The 22,774-nt window shown below is 44.7% G+C and overlaps 1 protein-coding gene across 6 annotated transcripts in view; it reads left to right on the top strand.

Moving 5' to 3' along the window:
- The first annotated feature begins 471 nt into the window (after positions 1–471).
- The window catches only part of LOC103190174 (hexokinase-2-like), a 30,935-nt gene continuing 8,632 nt past the window's right edge, over positions 472–22,774 (top strand). The window contains exons 1-15 of one of the 6 annotated variants that reach the window (XM_042341651.1): positions 472–530; positions 2,897–2,984; positions 3,558–3,633; positions 3,803–3,965; positions 6,908–7,056; positions 10,630–10,749; positions 12,547–12,642; positions 13,420–13,519; positions 14,662–14,845; positions 15,939–16,094; positions 17,330–17,563; positions 18,363–18,667; positions 19,929–20,077; positions 20,520–20,639; positions 21,068–21,163. In XM_042341651.1, the coding sequence (XP_042197585.1) occupies positions 2,968–2,984; positions 3,558–3,633; positions 3,803–3,965; positions 6,908–7,056; positions 10,630–10,749; positions 12,547–12,642; positions 13,420–13,519; positions 14,662–14,845; positions 15,939–16,094; positions 17,330–17,563; positions 18,363–18,667; positions 19,929–20,077; positions 20,520–20,639; positions 21,068–21,163 (1,965 nt within the window). In that variant the 5' untranslated portion in view covers positions 472–530; positions 2,897–2,967. The other 5 variants (XM_042341652.1, XM_042341653.1, XM_042341654.1 and 2 more) reach the window with 5 other exon arrangements.

The raw sequence follows: 22,774 nt of genomic DNA, 5'->3' as shown, positions 1-22,774 counted from the left end.
CAAACGGGTTCCTACTGACTACTGGGTAAACAGAGGCGCGTGGAGGGAGGAAACTTTTTCTCGTCCTGTCGGGAACAGGACCCGGGTCTCTCGCTTGCGAGGCGAGCGCTCTAACCACTGAGCTATTATTCCGTGACGCGCTTTTGGACGTGGCGAAGACGTGATAAGGCGCTGTTACAAATGCAAGGATTATCATGATTGTTGAAAGCGATGCACTGGACAGCTCTGCACTTGTCTGTACAAATGCAAACCTTGTGGTGGTTGGAAAGTGGGGGGTGGGGGGGGGGGGGGAGACCTCTCACACCAATACCAGGCTCCTCACGGCTGGGAACAAAGCCTGGTACTTGGTCCTCCTAACAGCAGCGCCGCTCACGCTTCACACTCCTCGACGACTGGTCCCCTCTTGCCTCCGGACCGGTGATCGTCGGTGATCACATGAGCTGGTCCGGCGCTACGATTGGTGCATTCAAACGCCGGCCCAGAACACGCGGCGGTTTGCTTCGAGAAATTTCTCCAGTGGAAAGTGGCGGGTAAGAGCCTCGCGAGCCCCGAAAGCCGACTCCGACGTGTCTCTGCCCGGGATCTGAGTGAGGGTGAGCGGCTCGGAAGGCTTTCGACGTCCCTTTAGCGTTCCTCCCGATGTCTTGGAGCCGCTGCTATTTGGCCGCTGATATTGTTGTCAACGCACCCGCCCCTCCCTTTCCCCCACCCGTGTCGGCTGTTTGCAGGTGACCCCCCCCCCCCCGACCCACGATGGCACCGGGTAGTCCATTCACTGCTGACCTGGGACAGCCTGACTGGTCTCTCAGAAAATAGTGGCCGAAATGCCTGAAGCAAATCGCTGACTTGTTCTCGCTCTTCAGTGTTTCGACCTTTCACCCAGTGCCACTTTCTCAGTGGCTGCTGGGACTCGGCTGTCCCTGCGCGGGGGCGACCGCAGGTGCCGTTTTCCTTCCTCCTCCGAAGACGAAACGACATACGGCGCCACTTCCACCGTCTATATATAATAATCCGGGCGTTTGAGACAGCGCCTTAGCACGTCCTCGAAACGTCTCAAAGCCCTTCACGGAGCACACTGCAATGTGAATTGGCTTTGTCGTCATGTTGACGTGACAAACTCCGCGTTTGTGTCGGCCAGGGAGTACTTTGACCACAACATTTTCCTTATTGATTCTATCAACCGGCCTGCGAGGCCCTTGCCAGTGAGCTTTCCGCTTGTCCTGCCTGATGGTTCCAAAAAAAATAATAATTTAGTCACTCGGTCCACGACTTGGGAAACTGCTGTGCACAATTGGCTGCCAAATTCAATTCGCTTTACAGTATATTCTGTGAAGCGCTTGGCGAAGTCTCTCAACGACGTGATCAGGCGCTATATCAAACGCGAGATGTACCACAGGGGTCTGTCGACCTCTTCGCCCACAAACAAAAGATGCGGCAGCTTCTTGTCCCACTTAAGTGGGTACGTGAGGGCAGCATTCAAAGTCCTGTTAAACTTTTCTGTTATTTTTGATCTCTAAATGACCTGGACTTGGGTATGGGGAGTACAATTTCCAAGTTTGCAGATGATACTAAGCTGGAAAAGTAGTAAATAATGAGGAGGATAATAGCAAATGGCAAATGGACATAGACAGACTGGTAAAATGGGCAGACACGTGGCGGATAAAGTTTAATATGGATAAATGCGAAGTGATGCATTTTGGGAAGAAGAATGAGGAGAGGCGATATAAGCTGATGGTACAATCTTAAAGGGGGTGAAGGAACAGAGAGATCTGCGGGTTCATATAAGTAAATCTTTGAAGGTGGCGGGACAGGTAGGAATGAGGGACTTCAGTTATCGCAAGAGGCTAGAAAAGCTAGGCTTATTCTCTTTGGAGCAGAGAAAGTTAAGAGGAGACTAAATAGAAGTTTTCAAAATTATGAGGGGATTTGATAGGGTGAACAAGGAGAAACTTTCCACAGGCAGGTGGGTCAGTAACCCGAGGAAACTGATTTAAAATAGTTGTTAAAAGAAACAGAAGCGAGATGTTCGGAACTGGACTACATTGCCTGAAAAGGTGGTGGAAGCCGATTTGATAACAGCTTTTAAGAGAGAAGTAGATATTTATTTGGGGAGGACAAGTTTGCGGGGCTATGGGGAGAGAGCGGGGGAGTGGGATTGATTTGCATGGCTGTTTTTTTCAAAGAGTCAGCACAGAAACGATGGGCCGAATGGCCTCCTGTGCTGTATAATTCTGATTCTATCCATTCATGTGAGCATGATAAGGTGTAATGCAGAATCATTTAACCTCACATTGCTCCGAGAATTAACTGCCGTATGCCCTAATCAAACAGACACCATTTTCAGATGGTAGGACTTTGAACTCCTTGTCTAGGCTGACATTCCAATGCAGTGCTGGAAGTTTGTTGCATTGTGTAAGGTGCCATCCCTTCAGATGAGATGTGAAAATGAGGTCCCTTTGACTTGTTTCAGGTGTTAATTGGAGTATTGCTGACTGTAGTTGCATACCCTTGTGGAGTAATGTAACCCATTAATTCTGTTGGTGGAGCAAAGGGAGTAATGAGCGAGCACATATTGTCTGGAGAAGATTATGTTAGACCATGGAGAGATTTGAAAAAAAACAGTGATCTTAAAGTTGATCCACTGAAGGAATGGGAGCAAATTGATGGGTAATGGAAGATGTTGAAGCTTCTAGAGAGTTTCTTGGAAAATAATATTGGAAAAATGTATTTTGAGATAGTGAAGCGTTGAGGTAATATGATAATATACAATTATCCTTTGATATAGCATGTTATCACATGGTTGAGACAATATGGGGGTCTAAATGGGCATTAATTCACTGGGCATTTTAAAACTCAGCTTTTCTGTGATGGTGATGTAGGTTTTGCTTTAATTCAGAATCCATGCACATTCTGTGTCTTCAGTTTGTGGAGCTGCTGAAGAGTGTGGTCTAAGGAGAATGAGTTCCTATGAAATCCCCAAACAGGTAAAGCATTCCCTATATCGTTCAGCTCACACGTTTCAGCTCAATAATTCAATAACTCAATAATTCTAGCATTTAATTCCTTGCTACTAGCTGCTGTACAGCACACCTGGGAGCATCTCAGGAGGACTTGCTGGGAGTTATACAAATTAATTCAATTCAGAATTCTTAATTTATATTGTGTAATGATGGGTTGTGAAGCAACATTCAAGCTCAATGATCCCATGAAACATTTACTGGTCACAAATAACTTGCACTTTATTTCATCCAGCCCAAGACCATTTCCAACTTTGGGGCACCTGCTCCCTCCATCCCCGGGGAACTGTCCTCTCATGGCAGTGGCAGGAGCCGGCGTTTGGGAGGACAGTGTTCAGGCAAAAGCACTGTGTACTGCCCTCCATGTGCTGGGGCGTTGCCCTCTGTCTACTGGAGGCCTCTTGCTGTGCACGGAGAATATGTGGTTTCTGCGTATGTGGGGCAATTTCTCTCTGTGCATGGTGGAGCTACATTAATCATCTCCTAACTCGTAATGGCACTCCCCTACCCTCTGTACTTACCGGCTGCATTGAATCGCAGGAAACAAAGTTCTGATCCGTCAACGCATGCACAGAAGAACATCATTTCCCACGATTCAGTGCGATTCCAATGCTTGGTAAGTGCACATGCGGCAACTGGTCAAGACGCATTGAATCATAGGAAATATATTCTTGACCAGTCACGTATCGACTATAGTGACAAACTACCACATGTACCCTTGCTGACTGCATTGAATTATTAGGAACCTTGTTAAAATATTAGTGATCTGAATGTTTCCTTTCCAGGTTGAAGAATACGTCAATGCCTTGTTTATTTCTGAAGACAAGATGTTGGAAATTAGTAGTCAGATATCACAGGAAATGGAGAATGGACTGAGTAGAGAATTACACAGTGCTTCTACTGTGAAGATGCTACCAACATTCGTCCGGGCTTTACCAGATGGCACGGGTAGGTGCTGCTTTTCCCACTGTTTATCCATTCTCAACATCCCTAAGTGACTCCATTTTAATTTGTTGACTAGATCATTGTGTGTGGTTTGGAATCTCCTTGTCTGCCTGCAGTCTACGAGCACAGAAAAAAACTCAAGCCTATTTAAGAAATGTGAAAGAGCATGAGGGACTTAACAGATGGAATTCCTCTGCGCCAAATAAACTTATATGTGTCACTGTAATTAGTTTGTTTTTATTTCCTGTGTGTTACAGAGAAGAATGCTCTTTTCTGAAACATCACAAGATCACAAAATTGATTTGGATGAATTTGTCCTCTCGTTCCACTGTCTTGGTGCATCCGACGTATTACTCTGGGTTTACTTTTTCAATCCCATTTAAAACATATCCCTTTACAAAGGTCCACTCTGACTTGTCGTCTTTTGAGACTGAAGAGCCCTAACATGTCTAACTGTTGCTCACAGCTCATTCCTCTAACACTGAGGCTCACCATCATTGTTCTCCTCTTCATAGCCTCTTGCACCTGGGCAGGCCTCTTACGTCAGAGTGACTATATGCAGAGCACTACACTTGAGAATGACTTTTGACGTCTAAGCCAAATTGATTTAGCAACGAAGCCCAGCATCCTGTTTGCAATGATTATTGCTGTTTCACACTGTTTTGACATAGTGAGGGACAAGTCAACTAACACTTCCAGATCTCTTTTAGCTTCCTCTTTGGCAAGTTGAGTCCCATTATTGGACAATTTGCTTTTAATCATACAGGGCCACTGCAACTCCTCTGCTGGGCGGGAACGGTGTTTCAGTTAACCTTGGACATCGCTTAAGTCAGACAAAATGTATGTCCCACGATGCATCCATCTTAACCAGCTTCCATTGTATTTTATTGTACCTGTTGGATAGGACCAGTTTCATCAGTTCTTCTTTCCCTACGTCTCTGTTTCCCTATGCCTTCTCAAGCGACAGAGAATTTAACATAATTTAACAGAGTTATTACTGGAATTCAGTGCCAGAAAGGGTGGTGGATGCAGATTCGGTGAAAGCTTTCAAAGGGGATTTGGCTAGGTACTTAAAAAAGAAAAATTTCCAGGTCTATGGGTTAAGAGCAGGGAGGGGGGTCTAGTTGGTAGCTCTTTCAAAGAGCCGGCACAGCAAGATGGGCCAAATGGCCTCCTGTGCTGTTAAGATTCTATGACAGTTACACATTCTTCCTTTTCCTTCTGACTGGTGTGACTCCTCACTTAATGAAATCATCCAGATGTCTCTCCCCTCCCTTATGTGACTGAGCCAGGGCGTTTCAAGAGTCACTGCCCGCATGTGTTATCATCCAGGTCACTCATTGTCCAGAAATTCCCACAGCTTGCAGGTCCCACATGTCACTTGTGTTCTACTTCTATCTCCATCCACTGATCAACAATATTGACTTGCATTTGTAATGCACCCCTCGCTGAGGGTAGTGTTTCGGAGCAATAGCAGGAATTTAACATAGAGAAAGACAGGTAAAGAGCGGGCAAGGCAGAGTAATTGAGGCTGGAAGCTCCAGAGGTTCAGAGCGTAGGGGCTAAAATCACAACTTCATAGTGGGGTGGAGGGTTCAGGGACATACAGAAGGCCTGAGCCTGCTGAACGCAGCGGTTGGTTAGAGGAGTGAGGTGTAAGCAGCTTGGAGAGGTAGTAATAGGGCATGACGTGATTTGCAGGCGAGTGAGCATTTTGAAATTGATCAAACAACACAATCACTTTCCTGAATGAGAATTTAGTGTTGAACACCTGAGAGGATATATTACAGGCTGTAGACGTTCATTCTCCTCAATAATTATTGGAACTCCCTTGTCAGCCTCCTGTTCAGCTAATGTCAACGTGAATACAAGAAGAACTGTTCATTCTGCAATTTGCACAGTTCTGCTCAGGTGATCACATTCAGCCGCCACTGAAAACTTGACTGTATTTGAGAACTTTTTGAGGAGGAAGGAGAGGATACGAAGGCTCACAATTCTCAGCTATAAACTCCAATTGTGGCTTGTATAATTTGTCTGGAATCCTGATTATCCGTGAAAGCTTTCAAAAAATGGATCTTGTTGCTAATCAAACTTTAACCTGGCACTCAGCACGCTTGCACATGATGGTTGCTAGTTTTAACAGAGAATGTTGGATTTTGCAGATTACGTGGAAAAATTGCAGCGCTCTTTTCTATTGGCCTAGGCTATCACTCCAGTGCAGTGCTGGAGGTATGCTGCAGTGTTGGAAATTCCGTTCTTTGGATTAGACATTAAACTGCCTATTTAGGTTGACATTAAAGCTCTTGTTGCACTATTTAAAAAGAAAAGGAAATTTATCACTTTGTCCTGGCCAACAATCCCTCCAAAAAATTGGTTATTTACTTTGCAGCTATTTGGGAGACATTACTGTGTACAAATTGGCTGCCATGTGCGGCCACAAAATATACATTTCGCGTATATCCCGTGAAGCGCTTTGAGATAATAATAATCGTTGCATTTGATATAGCACCTTATCATGTCTTTGAGGCATCTCAAAGCGCTTCACAGAAGATATTGTAAAGTGAACTGATGTCTTGACAATGTGATTAGGTGCTATATCAAATGTAGGGATTAGTATAATTATGTATTGTAAGGATTTTAGTTGGATGAGATTTATTAAGTGACTTATTATTAATATACAGGTTACTGTATCCTGCGTTCTTTCCTGCTGTTTTCTGTAGTGAGTTTTTTCCATGTTCCAAATCTGTGGCTGGGTAAACCCAACAAGATACCAAATTCAATGAATGGTAATACTGTACAAGATAGTTCTTAAGTTCTCTTGGAATTACAATCTTCTCCTTTCCACTTTCTGTCTTGTTGCTAAATGGCTTATTATGTCTGTAGAACTCTTCAGTCCGAGTTGTGCTGCACATTAAGACCTGTGCCTTGCTCTCTGTTTTTCACAGAAAAAGGAGAATTTGTTGTGCTTGACTTTGGTGGAGCCAGTTTCCGTATCTTGTTGGTGAGATTGGGTGTCGATAAAAAATGTAAACTGTTAATCAAACCAGAGGTCTTTACAGTCTCACATGAAATCACGCAGGGCACAGAAGTGCAGGTATGAGCGCTTGTTACCCCAAACAAATATAGAGACGTGCTACTGTGAGAGAATTTGGGTGAGATTAATGGAAGATAGTTTTGGACTAAAGCTAAACTCCAAGCAGAAATAAACATCGTCACCAAAAGCAATAATGTGAACTATGTAAGAACAGGTTGGAAAGATTGTTGAGCAGCTATGAGAAATCCCCCTCTGCATCCTGTGTAGAGGGGGATCCTGAGCCACCTTGCGGTTGCTCTGATTCTCACCTTGGTTGTGTTCTGTTAAGGAAATTCTCGGATCCTCAATCTGATCCCTACTCGGTGCTGTGCATCAGTTTGATATCAACGCTGGAGGTGCAGATGTAGAATTGCCCTGCCCACAGAATGCAGTACAGATGGAATCACAAGGGATGTTTCAATGACAGTTAGACTGCTAGTGGAGGCATAAAGGAATATGGCGAAAGGACAGAATATTGGGATTAAACAATCTACCATGACCTAATAAACTTGGAACGTGGTGTTCCGCCACTGTCGAGCACTCTGGGACACCACCCTGTGGGAAGGGCGCTTATATAAATGCAAGTTGTTGTTGTTGGATGATAGATGGACTGAGTGACCTCCTCGTGTTCTCATTTGCCAACACTTGATTGGATACCTACACACTACGCCAACACGTGCTCCATTCTTGTTCCCTCCCATCCATGCTCATAGCTGCTTCCCTTGAACTTGTAAACTCTTAGGTTTAGAAAGCTGTAGTTTACATGAGCCTATTTAGGTGGTGGTATGAGAGAGATTATGGTAGTTAGTAAATTTAGTCATGGTAGTGAGAGTTGTTGGTAGTTGGTATATTTAGTGAGGTTGGTGTAGTCAGAGAGATAGGTGTTGGTAGTTAGCATACTTTGTCTGTTAGATGTTGTGGTCATGCTTTGATCTTTACCATGCTTGTGCCCACCCAGGCACCAGCAATGCATTGGACTTAGATCTTGAGAATATCAAGGTGGCTGGTCCATCACCAGCTGTCCTGTAAAGGTCCTCCCACCATGCTCAAGGCAGATGTCTGTCAGATAGCTGGTGAGGAAACTCTTGAGGAACAGGACAACAGCTGCTGAAAGGGGTTACCTGGAGTCCGAGTTTGTGAACATGTGTTCATATTTTCAAGGCTCGGAATCCACCTTGATTCTAGGCAGGAAGATGGTGCAATGCTGCTACGGATTTAATGCTGAGCTGCTCACCAGCAAACTGCATTTCCAGTAGCAGAGTTGAATGCCAAACAAGGGATGGGAGAGGTGACCATAGGCATGGTCAAAGAGGTGGGTCGTATGGTGGAATTTAAAGATAAAGAGGGGGGAAGCAGCGTGATTGAGCCATGTAATTCAAGGTCAGGAGTGTAGCGACTGAAGGCACTGCAGCCAATGGTGGCTTGGAGGGTTTAGTCATGAGCAGGTAGGCCTGTGTCAGCTGAACGAGGAGTCAGGCAGAGGAGTGGGGTACGAGAAGGTCAAGAGATGTAGGGTGGTGCTGGGGTGTGAGGGGACTCGTATGAGATTGAGGATCTTGAAATCAATCCTTTCTCAAACAGGGAGCCAGTGGAGCCTGGTGAGGATTGAGGTATAATAATAATCCTTGCATTTTATATAGCGCCTTATCATATCTTTGAGATGCCACAAAGCGCTTCAAAGGATATACTGCAAAGTGAATTGACTATATTTTGTGGGTGAAACGCGGCAGCCAGTTGTGCACAGTAGTGTCCCACAAACAGTCGTGGATTGAGGATGATGGGCTATGGAATTTGGTAAAGACACAGGCGACAGTGTTTTCGATGAGCTGGACATTGTAGATGGTGAAACTTGTGAGTCTAGCGAGGTTGAGGGTTTCAATGCCATTTGTGGTGATGAAGGGAGGGGGCTGTCAACGTCATAGAGGTGAAGGAAAGTAGTACTGGTTCAGGGATGTGGGATAGGAAGGACAGATTGAGATGGAACTGGATACCTGTAGTCTGGGTTCCCGAGCCAAGCAGGTCTGCAGACCTGCAGGTCACTGCTGATGACAGCCCAACCAGCCTGGCTCATTGGCAGGATTCAAGAGGAGCAGTCCTGTCACTGTGGGCAGGAACTCTTCCCACACAGCTCCTGTTAACCCTTCAATTCATACCGTAACAAATAGGGTGGTCTCAGCTAGACAAGCAGCAGGAAGCTAGCTGGACAGTACTTTCAAAGGCAAGCTATGCGGTTTTAGCTGGTTAGATTCAAGCAATTATCCTAACGCACACTTTGTGGTCCCCAAGCCTTGGCTCTTGCCAACTGCGCGTAAATCCCTCTGGAATTAGGTAAACAGGGTACATCTGCCTGGAGAGAGAGTGCATTCTATTCCAGATTGAGGGAAATTAACATGTGTAAGTAGCTCATCTACATTGCTCTAGAAAATGTCTGCTGCCTCTACAACAAAACTCTTGCCTGCCATGACCTTTTAATGGATTAGCACGTTGACTCAGTTTAATCCCCATCTCTCATTGGGTACTGGGTACAATTTTCACCACACTCCCTGTCTACACCGCAATGGTGATGAGGCTCCCATCATCTTAACCTCTCTTGGTCTATCTCCTTTTTCTTCCTTAAAACATGACACCCTCCATTATCCTCCTTTCATTCAAGATCGTAATAATCTGTTGCCACCATCCACCTCAAACCACCCAACTCCTTCCTCGTTGACATCTCTCTTCACTTTCCTGGTCCTTCAAGCCTGCTGACAAGTCAGACTACCAAGACCCCCACCTAGGGTTGATTTGATTCCAACATTCCTTTGTCAAACATATCACTTTTGATTCAGCTCAGCTCTAAGGAGATGCTGTGGAGTCCTGTAGCTCAGTGGTTCGAGCACTCGCCTTGCAAGCGAGACACCTGGGTTCAATTCCAGCCAGAACGAAACCTTGGGCAGGTTTCCTTACTCCACACGCCTAATAATAATCCCTCCAAAAAACAAAAACAATAATAAATTGGTCATTTTCAATCCACAACTGTTTGTGGGACATTGCTGTGCGCAATTGGCTGCCGTGTTTCGCCCACAAATATACAGTCAATTCACTTTACAGTATATTCTGTGAAGTGTCTTTGAGACGTCTAGAAGACATGAAAAGCGCTATATCAAATGCAAGGATTATTATTATTATTACTATTATTATCCTGCCTGTGTCCCACCCAAAGAGGATAGTCACTACAACACAACTTGCATTTATATAGTATTCTTCACACAAGTAGTGTCTTGGGAGTGTTTAAGCTAGTTGGTTAATGCAATGTACAGAGCAGAGCATATGATATTTATATATAAATAATTGAAAGCTAATAATATTTAGGTAACCAATAAGATAACGCTTTGTAATTCAGTGCAAACAAAGTTATGTAAAATAATCTATAAAATTGTGATATACCGATATCTGAAAAGTGTACATTGATATGTACTGAAATAAGTGTATATTAAGTATGTACTGAGCATGCTTCAGCCTACGTTATTGACTACTACAGAGAAGACAGTTAACAACCGTTGCTGTGTGCATGCTGTTACTGTTTCACCTATTAACCTCAATATCCATTTACAGCTCTTTGACTACATCGCTGCCTGTCTTGCCAAATTCATGGAGAAACAGAAAATCAAGGAAATGATACTGCCCCTTGGATTTACTTTCTCATTTCCCTGCAAACAGACAAAACTTGATGAGGTCAGCAATCTTTACTGCACCAAACAAACCTTGGGGAGGGCAGTCTAAAGCAAATTCACAGCGTCATGAGCCAAATGACTGCACATGGGGCCAGGGTGTCGCAATTCAGTTGTCAAAGGGGATTCGATAGTCAGGGTGATAGACAGGTGTTTCTGCAACTGCAGTTGTGAATTTTGCATAATGTTGTTGCCCCCTTGGTGCCAGGGTGGAGGATGTCATGGAACAGGTGCAGAACATTCTGCAGGGGAAAAGAGAACAGCGAGAAGTTGTGATCCATATTGGAACCAATGCTGCAGACAGAGTTTCAGGAACTTGGGAGGAGACTACAGAGCAGGACTGCAAAGGTGGTAATCTCTGGATTACTCCCAATGCTATTTGCTAGTGAGTATAGGAACAGCAAGATGTGGCTGAATTCCTGGGGCATTGGGACCAGTTCTGGGGCTCTTACCCCATAGCCCTGCATATTCTTCCTTTTTAAGTACCTATCTAATTGAATATCAAATCTGTTTCCATCACCCTTTCAGGCAGTGCATTCTAGACCGCAACAACTCTGGGTAAAATAAATTCTCCTCGTCTCCCCTCTGATTCTTTTGTCAATTATTTTAAATCTGTGTCCTCTGGTTACCAACCCACACACCAGAGGAAATAGTTTCTCCTTATCTACTTTCTCAAAATCCCTAGTAATTTTGGATGCCTTTATGTAGAGTCCTGTAGCTCAGTGGTTAGAGCATTCGCCTTGCAAGCGAGATACATGGATTCAATTCCAGGCAGGGAGAAACCTTGAGCAAGTTTCCTTACTCCACACAGAGCCTAATAATAATCCCTCCAAAACAAAACAATAATAAATTGGTCATTTTCAATCCACGACTGTTTGTGGGACACTGCTGTGCACAATTGGCTGCCCGTTTCGCCCACAAATATACAGTTAATTCACTTTACAGTCTATTCTGTGAAGCGCTTTGGACGTCCTCCGACGTGAAAAGCGCTATATCAAATGCAAGCATTATTATTATTATTATTCTGTGAAGCGCTTTGAGACGTCTAGAAGACTTGAAAAGCACTATGCAAGGATTATTATAAATTAATAATAATATTTTGAATATTAAAACCTCCTACCCTCCCTGACCTCCACCCTCCCTGATCCAAACCCCCTTGCTCGGGTCCAAATTTCTGACCGCCCAGAGCCTTGGGAAGTCCTCCCGACCTGAAAGACTCTATACAAATGTAATTTTGTATTGTAATACTGCTGATTTTTTTCAAGTCTGGGTTATCTCCTGAAATTCGATAGTGCTTTCTTTCTTGGCCAGCTTCCTCTTTTTGTCCATATCTGCTTTTAGACAAAGATGCCCAACTAACGCTCTGCGTACTGATTGTATAATCATCCAGTGCCTTCTTGCTGAAATATACTAACTAAATGCAGCAATTCCAGTTAGTCGAGATGCTGCATCAGCGTTCACAGCTTGCTGGAGTCTGAGATAAATTGGATTCCTGTGACAGTAATTTCTATCTGAATTGAAAGTGAATATTCATTATTGGTGTGGGAGAACTGAACTGCAAATTTACCGAATTTAAACTTTAACCTCTAGTCATTTCATCTGCATCAATTATGAACACTTGCTGTATCTTTGTGTGTGCGGCTATATATTTTCCCTGATACTTACTAGCAGAACTGAGAGGACATTTACCCCGAGCCATTCTCCCATGTCTCTTGGGATTCCCGGGAGACTGTGCCTTCCAAGACCAAAATAACTGATATTTCGAACCTCATAAAAAAATGGATTTATTTTTATTTTTCAGGCGATTCTGATCAGCTGGACCAAAGGTTTCAAAATCAGTGGAGTTGAAGGCAAGGATGTTGTGCAACTCCTGCAAGACTCCATTCAACGCAGAGGGGTAAGAGACTGAGAGCGGCGTGTAATCCTGCCCTGAGACATCCCCATAGCTCACTGCAGCCGTGTGTGTTGCACAGGACAGAAGGTGTCAGATTCAATCCTTGTGCTGTCATCTAATCTCAGTTTGGCCAATCACATTCCCACTACAGTTTGCTTCATTATCTCTGGACAAGAGAGAGTAAATATAACCAGGTCCATGCTCCTGATTCTTACTCTAGATTTTCTGCGCTTAAGTTTGATGCACGTTTCCTCAGTCTTCTGTGGAGGACACCTACGTGTCTCCTACCGACCTCCCTTCCCTCCCCTCACCCTGACCATTTCCCCCCTCCTTGCTCCCTCCCTTCCCTCACCCTGACCATTTCCCCCCTGCTCGGGTCATGACCCAACTGTGCAGCGCCTTGGGACGTCCTCCTGACGTGAAAGGCGCTTTATAAATGGAATCTTGTTGTTGTTGTTGTACGTGTGAAAATATAATAGTCAGGGTGATAGACAGGCACTTCTGCAACTGCACAAAATTTACAAGTCTATTCACTTTACAGTACATTCTGTGAAGCGCTTGAAACATCTCTAAGACTTGATAAAGTGCTAAAATCAAATACAAGGATTATATTATGTAACAAAAAAACCCATACAGAGTCTCTTTTTATAACTCATTAATGATGCACATTATAAGTGTTCCTGCAGTTGGAGGGTGTGCAGATGCTGCAGGAGGACAGGCAATATATGAGGAATAAAGAGGAGCTGATTCTGTGACCAAGGTTCTGTTTCTCTGTGACAGGATTACAAAATTGGTCCAGTGGCTGTGCTCAATGACACTGTCGGAGCTATGATGAGCTGTGCCTACGAAGATTCGAACTGTGAGATTGGACTCATTGTGGGTAAGACCTAAACTCCGGGACTGATCAAATGCTGAGGAGAAGGACCAGAATGCCTGTTAGTGTTATCCATCATTCAGAGTTGTTTGAAACTGGGAAGCGTTGCTCGGCTGGTACATGCCAGTCCCTTGTAACTGCTTCTGTTACACATTCCATCACAAGGTGCATTTTACTCATTTTCCAAAACTATCCTGGAGCTCTTGTTTCCCATTTACAAGCACCGTTCCTGTGTGGTAGAGATTTGATGCGCTTAATACTGGTGGAGTTTGACGCTAAGCTGGTGGGAGAGTGGAGATCACCGTAGGCACAATTGGAAGGTGCAATCTGAAGTTGAGCGAGCAAGGGGATGGCAGAGGGATTGAGGCAGAGAGTTCTAAAGTTGTGGGGCAAAGAGCGATGAAAGCAAAGCTGCCAATGGTGGAATGGAGGGGATGAGGGACTTTAATAAAGCAGCTGGGTGATGGCGAGGAGAGGAGTGGGTGTAACCAAGTGGGAGAGGTAGGGAGGTGTCAGGGTATGAAGTGATTGTACGAGAAAGTGAGGATCTTGAAATTAATCCATTCTGCAATAGGGAGCCAGTGGACCCTGGTAAGGACTGGTGATTGGAGTGGAATGGAAGGTACTCCAGAGAGCGTACCATCCATTCCAGACACTGGGAAATTTCCATATGGAGGTAGAATACATAAGTAGAATTCTGCAAGGTTTGGATACATTTCAGATTGGATCAACTGAACAAAAAAAATGATTTTTAAAATGGAGCCTTGAGTATAAAAGCAACCACGGAAAGGTTATTCCAGGTATATAGAATGGCAGATGAGCCCTCAGTTTAATGTCTCATCTGAAGATTGGCGTCTCTGACAATGAAGTACTTTCACAGTACACTACATTGAAACCCTAATCCAGGACTGTTTAAACCATTTCCCTACTTTTCCCTGCAGATCCCTCTTTCTCAACCAAACTAGACTAAACGTGGGACTTTGTCATATCTGTATGTTGGCCACTATTTTTACAAACTGATAAGAACATCAGTGCTTTTTAAACCATGTGATCTCAAGAGTGAAAAGTGACTTGAGTACTTCTCAAAGCTGTTCTGCCCACTGACTTCCCAGCATTGTTCCTCAAATTATTTGTGTCTTCAATTCCAGGGACAGGCACAAATGCTTGTTACATGGAGGAAATGCGGAACATTGAGATCGTTGAAGGGGACGAAGGACGGATGTGCGTGAATATAGAGTGGGGGGCGTTCGGATCGGATGGCTTTCTGAATGACATCCGGACAGAGTTTGATCTGGAGCTGGACAGTATTTCCGTGGTACCTGGAGCTCAGATGTGAGTGATCACTATCACCAGACAGCCAATTTAACTGTGTATTTCTGGTTAACCTCAGGATAGGGGTTGCTCAGTGTGAGTCTCGTCATAGGGGCAGTGCAAATGGGATTACTCAATAAGTTGCCAGATAAATTATTTCACCTTGATTTTAAACAAAGGTCTCTGTTTCAGCCATCACATAATTCTCTCCAGGCTCCACTGGCTCCCTGTCTACAAAGGGATCGATGTCAAGATTCTCACCTACAAATCCCTTCACCTCTAACCTGCTCGTGCACCTCTCCTTTTGTCCATTCCCTTTGCTAATTCCCTTTGCTATCTACATTTAAATCCCACCTAAAAACCAACCTCTTCAACCACTATGGTCTCTTATCCCTTCTTGACATCCAACCCGCTACTGTACTGTGATCTAAGACATTAACCAATATGAAGGGTGCACTTCCTCTCTCTCTCTCTAAGCCCGCCCCTCTCTCCCCCTCCCCCCTCTCTCCCCCTCCACCCGCTCTCTTTTCCTCTCCCCTTTTTCTTTCCCCCTCCCCCTCTCTCTCTTCCCCCACTCTCCCCTTCTCTCCTCCATGTCTCCCTCCCCCAGCAATATCAATGGTAAGCTATGTGGGTTTAACTGGTTAGACTCCCGCAGTACGCCAACACACTTTTTTCCCACCCTTGGCTTTTGCCAACCTGCATCTAATACTTTGCAGAATAAGGTAAGCAGCAGGAAGCACCCTCCAGGGGAATGAACCTTAGCATTATTAGCGCCACAAGCTAGCCAATAGAGCTAACTAACCTTAGCTCCACCCCACAGTCTCTGCATCTCCCTCTCCCTTGTTTTGAAAGCATGGCCAGTATCAAGACTGCAACTGTGCCTTCATCACCCTCCTACCCAACCCTCCCTGCCCTCCACCACTCGAGATCCCAACCCTCAGCTCAGGTGCAAATCCTTGACTGTCCAGCACCTTGGGACATCCTCCCGACATGAAAGGCACTGTGTAAATGTAATTTGTTGTTAACTGCTCTGATGCTGCTTGATATTGTTTTACCTTTGGCCCTATTGACTGCTGATGCTTACACTTTTATTTTTCTCTCATTGACACAGATTTGAGAAGATGGTAAGCCATAAGTATTTGTGTGAGCTTGTCCGCCTCGTTATGGTGAAATTGGTCAATGAAAATGTTCTTTTTGGTGGAAAGGCAACACCATACCTGATGAACAGTTGGAATCTTGAAAGCGAGCTGATTTGTGAAATCCAAAGGTACTGTTCTCCGCTATTCACCATCTCCTCTGCACACCCCCTCAAGCTTCCCCTATCTTCCAAGGCCAACAGTCAACCTCAGGCTTTGTTCCTCTCCCCCTTTAAAACAGCTGTCATGAATCCCCTGCTAAAAAAACACGCTTGACACCTCTAACCTTGCAAACAACCATCCTATTTCTAACCTGCCCTTTCTTGTCAAAACTCTGGAACGCTCTGTCGCTAACCAGCTTTGCTCACATCTCTCCCTGCATTGCCTCCTCGAGCACCTCCAGTCTGAATTCCGCTCTACCCACAGCACAGAGATAGAACTTGCCAGAGTCACAAACAACATCCTCTCTCTCTCTGTGACCAGGGCTCCCTCTGCCTCCTCGTCTTCCTGGACCTCTCCACTGCGTTTGACACAGCCTGCCATTTTCATCCACCGCCTCGTCTCTCTCATCCACATTAGTGAGACCACACTTCACGATTCGAGTCCTACTTAACAAACTGCCTTCACTTCATCTCTGAAAATGATTTCTCCTCCCATCCCTGCCCGGTCACCTGTGTGCATACCCCAAGGCTATATCCTTGGCCCTCTCCACTTCCTCATCAACATTGCTCCCTCTTGTCGATGTCATTTGCAGATAGGAGGTTAACTTCCACATCTATGTGGATGATGCCCAAATCTATTTCTCCTCCTCCAGCTGCGACTCCAGGTCCACCAATGTACTGGCAGCTTGTTTGGCAGACTCAGGACCTGGATGAGTGTACTTCCTGCGGCTGAATGTTGTCAAGACGAAAGTCAAATTCTTTGGCTCCCGTCAAAGTCTTCTGTTCTGCGGCTCTGACCTCCTCAACCTCCCCAGCCTATCCCTCAGACTCACCGAACCTAGGCATAAGATTTGACCCACAACTGTCCTTCCTACCCGAAACTTGGAAAATTCTCCCTCAATCCCCCTGCTTTGCCCCATCCTACCCCATATACAGATCAAGCCTGAAGACCTTCCTCTTCAACCATGCCTACAGTCACCTCCCCCGGACTTGGTGTCGTGCTCTGCCACAGTCAAGTTCTGGGATGCTACCCTGGGTGAGGGGCGCTATGTAAAGTCTCACACTTGACAGGAAGTACTCTGAGATATTGCAATGTGATAATGTATTCTAAAATGACAATGTATTTCTTTCTTACTGTTTGTATTTGATGTTATCATAATTGGATTGGATACTCACCAGGTTATTTTTTTTTGTTCTATTTACAGTGAGACAGGGCAATTTGAAAAAGTGATGAACTATCTGAGGAAATATGGGGAAGATCCCAGTGAGCACGACTATGTGACTGTGAAGAAGATCTGCCATGCAATTTGCGATCGCTCTGCCAGCTTATGTGCTGCCAGTCTCATAGCAGTCTTAATCAAAATAAAAAAAAACAGGGGTCTTCCTCAGTTCAAGATCACCGTTGGCGTGGATGGAACGCTCTACAAAATAAATGCAATGTAAGTGACTTCCTCAAATAGCAGATTCATGTGATAAGGCGATATATTCGAGAAGCGCCCTGGGACTCTAGGGCGCTATATAAATGCAAGTTGTTTTATATCAAATGCAAGGATTATTATTATTGTATATTGTCATAATGTGCCACTGGCAGTGAGGGGGAAGGTAGAGGTTAGAGGCATTCCACAGGGTGAAAAAGAAATGTTGTGAAGAAATAAAGGGAAATGATGAATAGGATGATACAAATCATTAAAAGACAGTGAAAAAAGTATCAACCTGAAGAATGGGGGCAAGGCATGTTTGTTCCTAATAGCCTGGAGTCACGGATTGTTAAAGCACTGACAAAGTTAATTTGGCCCAGCAGAGGTTGGGTATTCTGGAAGGATGAGATTGAAGGTGGGCCAAAAGGCTTTTATTATCCCACCTGTCTTGTGAAGCCTGCGCTAGTGATTTTCACCACATGAGCCCATAATCTACAACAACTCTCTCTATAGAGAACCATAAAAATCGGCGACACAATAAGAGGCCATTTGGCCCATTATTCTGTGTCAGCGCTTACTCCTCAAAGAAGCCATCCACTCTGATCCCAATTCCCTTTCCTTTAGTTGTCCCCACAGATATCTTTCCTTTGCATCTTATTGTCGATTAAATGTTCCCTCGGTTCTAAATGTCACCTTCGGCAAATCACGTCCCAAATTGCTGAGTCAAATAAATAAGTGCTAGACCTGCTGTGAAAAGATCTGTATTTCCAGAGATAATTGTTTAACCTTTGAAATGTTTTGTCGCTTGTCACTGTGTCAGGTTCCGAGAGAAGTTGCATTCTACTGTTAAATTGAGTGTTCCAGATGCTGAGGTCAAGTTTCTTCTCTCTAAAGATGGCAGTGGTAAGGGTGCAGCCATGCTTACAGCTGTGGCCTCCCGATTGGCTGCACAGCGTGTTCAGATCAACAAAGTCCTCAGCCCATTCATAATAAGCGAAGAACAGCTCGTTGATATACAGAACAGGATGAGGAAGGAGATGGAAATGGGTCTAAAGGCTGAGACCCATGAAATGAGCTCGATTGCTATGTTGCCATCATTTGTACGCGCTTTACCTGATGGTTCAGGTGAGCTACTTTCAGATATTGTGGGAAATTGTTAGTTAACCTCTGTAATTCCTTTACACTTGTGGAACATCAAATTGATGTTTGGATGTTAATATGGTTTGTGTTTCATTCCAAAAAAATCAGATTTTAACCATTATATTTGGAATCTTAATAGTGTTATTGTTAGGTTAATAAGTCTTATATCTCATGGGTGTGAGTAAAGATTGCAACAGAGGGGATGGGGGGTAATGCTTTAAAATAGGCAAATGTTTGTTCCTGACAAGCAGTATGGAGGAAGATTTAGAATCATAGAATCTTACAGCACAGAAGGAAGCAATTCTGCCCATTATGCCTGTGTCAGCTCTTTGAAAGAGCTACTAACTGGTCCCACTCACCCCTCTGCAATATTTTCCTTTTTAAATACCTATCCAATTCCCTTTTGAAAGCTTGTTATCAAATCCACCCTTTCAGGCAGTACATTCCAAACCATAACAACTCTCTGAGTAAAACAATTTCTCCTTATCTCCCCTCTTGGTGACATCATCTGAAGACATGGGGTCAACTTCCACATGTATGTGGATGACACCCAACTCTATCTCTCAACCTCCACCTTGACTCCAGGACCATTGTTGTCTTGAAAGACATAGCTGTCGGACTTTAAGTCCTGGATGAGAGCTAACTTTCTTCATTTGAACGTCAACAACTGATTGGCAAACTCCACCTTACTAAGCCAGTCTGGAACTTTGGCGTTTTGTTTGACTGACCGTCAACTATCCTTTCATCCAGAACTCTGCAAACAATGTCCTCTCGCGCACCAGGATCTGTGACCCTATCACCCCATCCTCACCCAATTTCATTGGCTTCCCATCACACAAAGGATACAATTCAAAATCCTGGTCCTCACCTTCAAAGCCCTCCATGGCTTTGCTCCCCCCTACCTCTGCGTCCTCCTAACCCAATACAACCTGCCCGCTCTCTCCGCTCAGCTGGCTCCATCCTGCTTCATGTCCTCTGCCTTGCCCACCCCATCGTTGGCGAGTGGGCCTGATGTGTGGAGGCGCTGATGGGAGCCAATCAGGAGGACCTCAAAGGGCTTAAAATCAACAAATCCCCTGGACAGTGGACTAATTTAAAAAGCAGCTTGATAGAGTGATGAGGGGTGGTTCTGGAGGCATGAGATCCAATGGGCCAAAGGGCCTTCCTAATCAAGACCAGTCTTGTGATTTTGTGAGCTCTGCATGCTGAGTTTACTCTTGTTACTTATGTGCACATTGATTTGCAGAGCGAGGCAACTTCCTAGCGCTGGATCTAGGAGGCACTAATTTCCGTGTCTTAATGGTGAACATTTCCAGTCCTGAAGAGGGAGGAATTGAGATGAAGAGTGAGATCTACAGCATTCCTCAGAACGTGATGCAAGGTGCTGGAGAGCAGGTATTGATCTAGTGTCCAGTTGAGAATTATTGCACTACAAATAAATATACAATGCTGGAAAGGAGGCAGAGAAGAGGAACAATACTGATAATGTTTAAAGTGGATGAGCTCAGAAATTTTTGTGAAAATAAGGAGACAACTATCTCATCCCCGCTCCACCATCAGCACCAGTACCTTCAGCCATTTTGCCTCAACCCTCTAAATCTGTCTGCCTCAATTCTTCCACCCTGCTCCCTCTTTGCCTACCTTCAGATTCCCCATGAAGAGGTTTTGTTCAGTCTTGGCTATGGTCACAGCACCTTCCCCTTTGGCTCAGCAACAAACTCTGCCAATGTCCACTGCTCTGAAAGGTAGATGGAAAATCACTCAGATCTTACTGCTTAACTGCCAGTTCACAATGGTCTCATTTTCAGCTCAGGCTTCTAACATCTTTATTTTCCAGCTTTTTGATCATATTGTGGATTGCATCATTGACTTTCTGCAGAAGTTGAACATGGAGGAAGGATCTCTGCCACTGGGATTCACGTTCTCTTTCCCCTGTAAACAGACCAGACTGGATGAGGTGAGGCTGCGCATGGATGTTACAAAGCCCAATTCGTTTCGCTCTCTTTCTCATTTTTCTGTAATTTGTTACCCCATGTTAGATGATAAACTTAGACTGACTTAACAATCATGAATGGACCAGACAGAGACAAAAGTCACTGTCGTAAGCATCCTCTGTTCATGGCCAAACAGTTCCTCTCAGTGCTGTTATTCACAAAACACAGTCACTCTACTCCCAATATACACTGTGAAGCATTTTGAGATGTCTCAATGGCGTGATAAGGCACTGGAATCCCCAAGCCTTGGCTCTTTTAAACATGCAATCTCAGGAGTTAGGTAAGCCCAAGTGCCTCTTGAGAGAGAGTGTGCATTCCATTCAAGATACAGGGTATTCTCAAAAAACAAAGATTGTGCTCAGTTTTCGAGTTATTATTCTCTACTCTGCAGGGCTATCTCATGCATTGGACCAAGGGATTCAGTGCGACAGACGTTGTAGGAAATAATGTGGTAGAACTGCTGCGAATGGCCATTTCTCGCAAACAGGTAAATAACTTAATTTGAAAAATTGAAGCAAACCTGCTTCACTGAGAGCTGAGCACCAACTGAGGCCAGAGCTCAGCACTCTGAGTAGAATTGGTGGTTCAAGTGAGATGCATCTAGTTTAGGCTAACACTCTAATGCAGTGTTGGAGTGTTGGAGCCCTACATTGCTGGAGGTGCTGTGCTTCAGATAAGTTGTTAAACCTCGGTCCTGTCTGCCTGATCAAATGAACGTTTTGCCCACAATATACAGTCAATTCACTTTACAGTATATTCTGTGAAACACTTCAAAACGCCTCAATTACGTGATAAGATGGTATGTTAAATGCAAGTATTATAATTAACTTGGCTGTTGCATTCACCTACAAAATCCACTTTGCAGTAAGTTCTGAGTGGAGATTTGATATATACGCCCGATGTGAAATGCAAAATATCAAATTAAAGGATTCTTATTTTTTATTATTAAGCAAATGAAAGAATTTTTATTTATTATTATCATAGAGGGTGACAGCCTATTTATTATTATTATCTAATGAAAGGATACTGTGTTATTATTATATTGGGTGTCAGCCTGGCGCAGTGGGTTGAAGCCTACATTGGGTCTTAGAATCTCATAGTCTAAGCTAACATTTCAATGCAGTGCTGGGGAAGTGTTGCATTGTTGGGTGCCATCCTTTGTATGAGATGATAAACCATGGTCCTGTCTGCCTGTTCACTCTCCAGCTACCGCTCCATCTCTAACTTCCCATTCCTCTCCAAGATCCTGGAACGAATCGTCGCGTCCTGGCTCCGCTCCTTTCTTTCTCACCGTTCCCTCTTTGAACCCCTCCAATCTGGCTTCCGTGCTGCCCACAGCACGGAAACAGCCCTGATCAAAGTCACTAATAACATTCTGAACATCTATGATCAGGGCTCCAACCTCAATTCCAGGACCACTGCAGTCCTGACAGACTGCCTGTTGGACATCAAGTCCTGAATGAGGGCAAATTTTCTTCAGTTGAATGTGAACAAGACTGAGGCCCTCCTGATTGGCTCAAGTCAGCGCCTCTGCACCTCAGGCTCTGGAAGTATCAACCTTCATGGTTGCACACTACAACTCACCAAGCCAGTCAGGAACCTAGGTGTCTTGTTCGACCCTCAACTGTCTTTTCTTCCCCACATCCAAGCCATGACTCATTCTGCCTTCCCTCACCTCCATAACATCGCTACCTCACTCATCAGGCCGCTGAAACTCTTATTCATGCCTTGATCACATCCAGGCTCGACTATGTAAACGCCCTGCTTGTTGACCTTCCAAACTCCTCCCTCCATAGGCTGCAGATAATCCAGAACTCTGCAGCCTGTGTCCTCTCCCACACCAAACTCCGTGACCCCATCTCCCCCATTCTCGCCCGACTCCATTGGCTCCCTATCCTTCAGAGGATACAGTTCAAAATCCTGTCCTCACCTACAAACCCTTCCATGGCCTCGCCCCACCCTACCTTTTGCGAACTCCTAAACCCCTACGAACCCGCCCACTCCCTCCACTCAGCCAGCTCTGGCCTGCTCCACGTCCCCCGACCCATTCTCCCCACCATTGGCGGGAGAGCCTTCAGCCACTCTGTCCCAGCCTCTG

Source organism: Callorhinchus milii, unplaced genomic scaffold, assembly GCF_018977255.1.
Source record: "Callorhinchus milii isolate IMCB2004 unplaced genomic scaffold, IMCB_Cmil_1.0 Scaffold17, whole genome shotgun sequence".
NCBI lineage: Eukaryota > Metazoa > Chordata > Chondrichthyes > Chimaeriformes > Callorhinchidae > Callorhinchus > Callorhinchus milii.
This window is presented reverse-complemented; position numbering and strand designations above follow the sequence as displayed.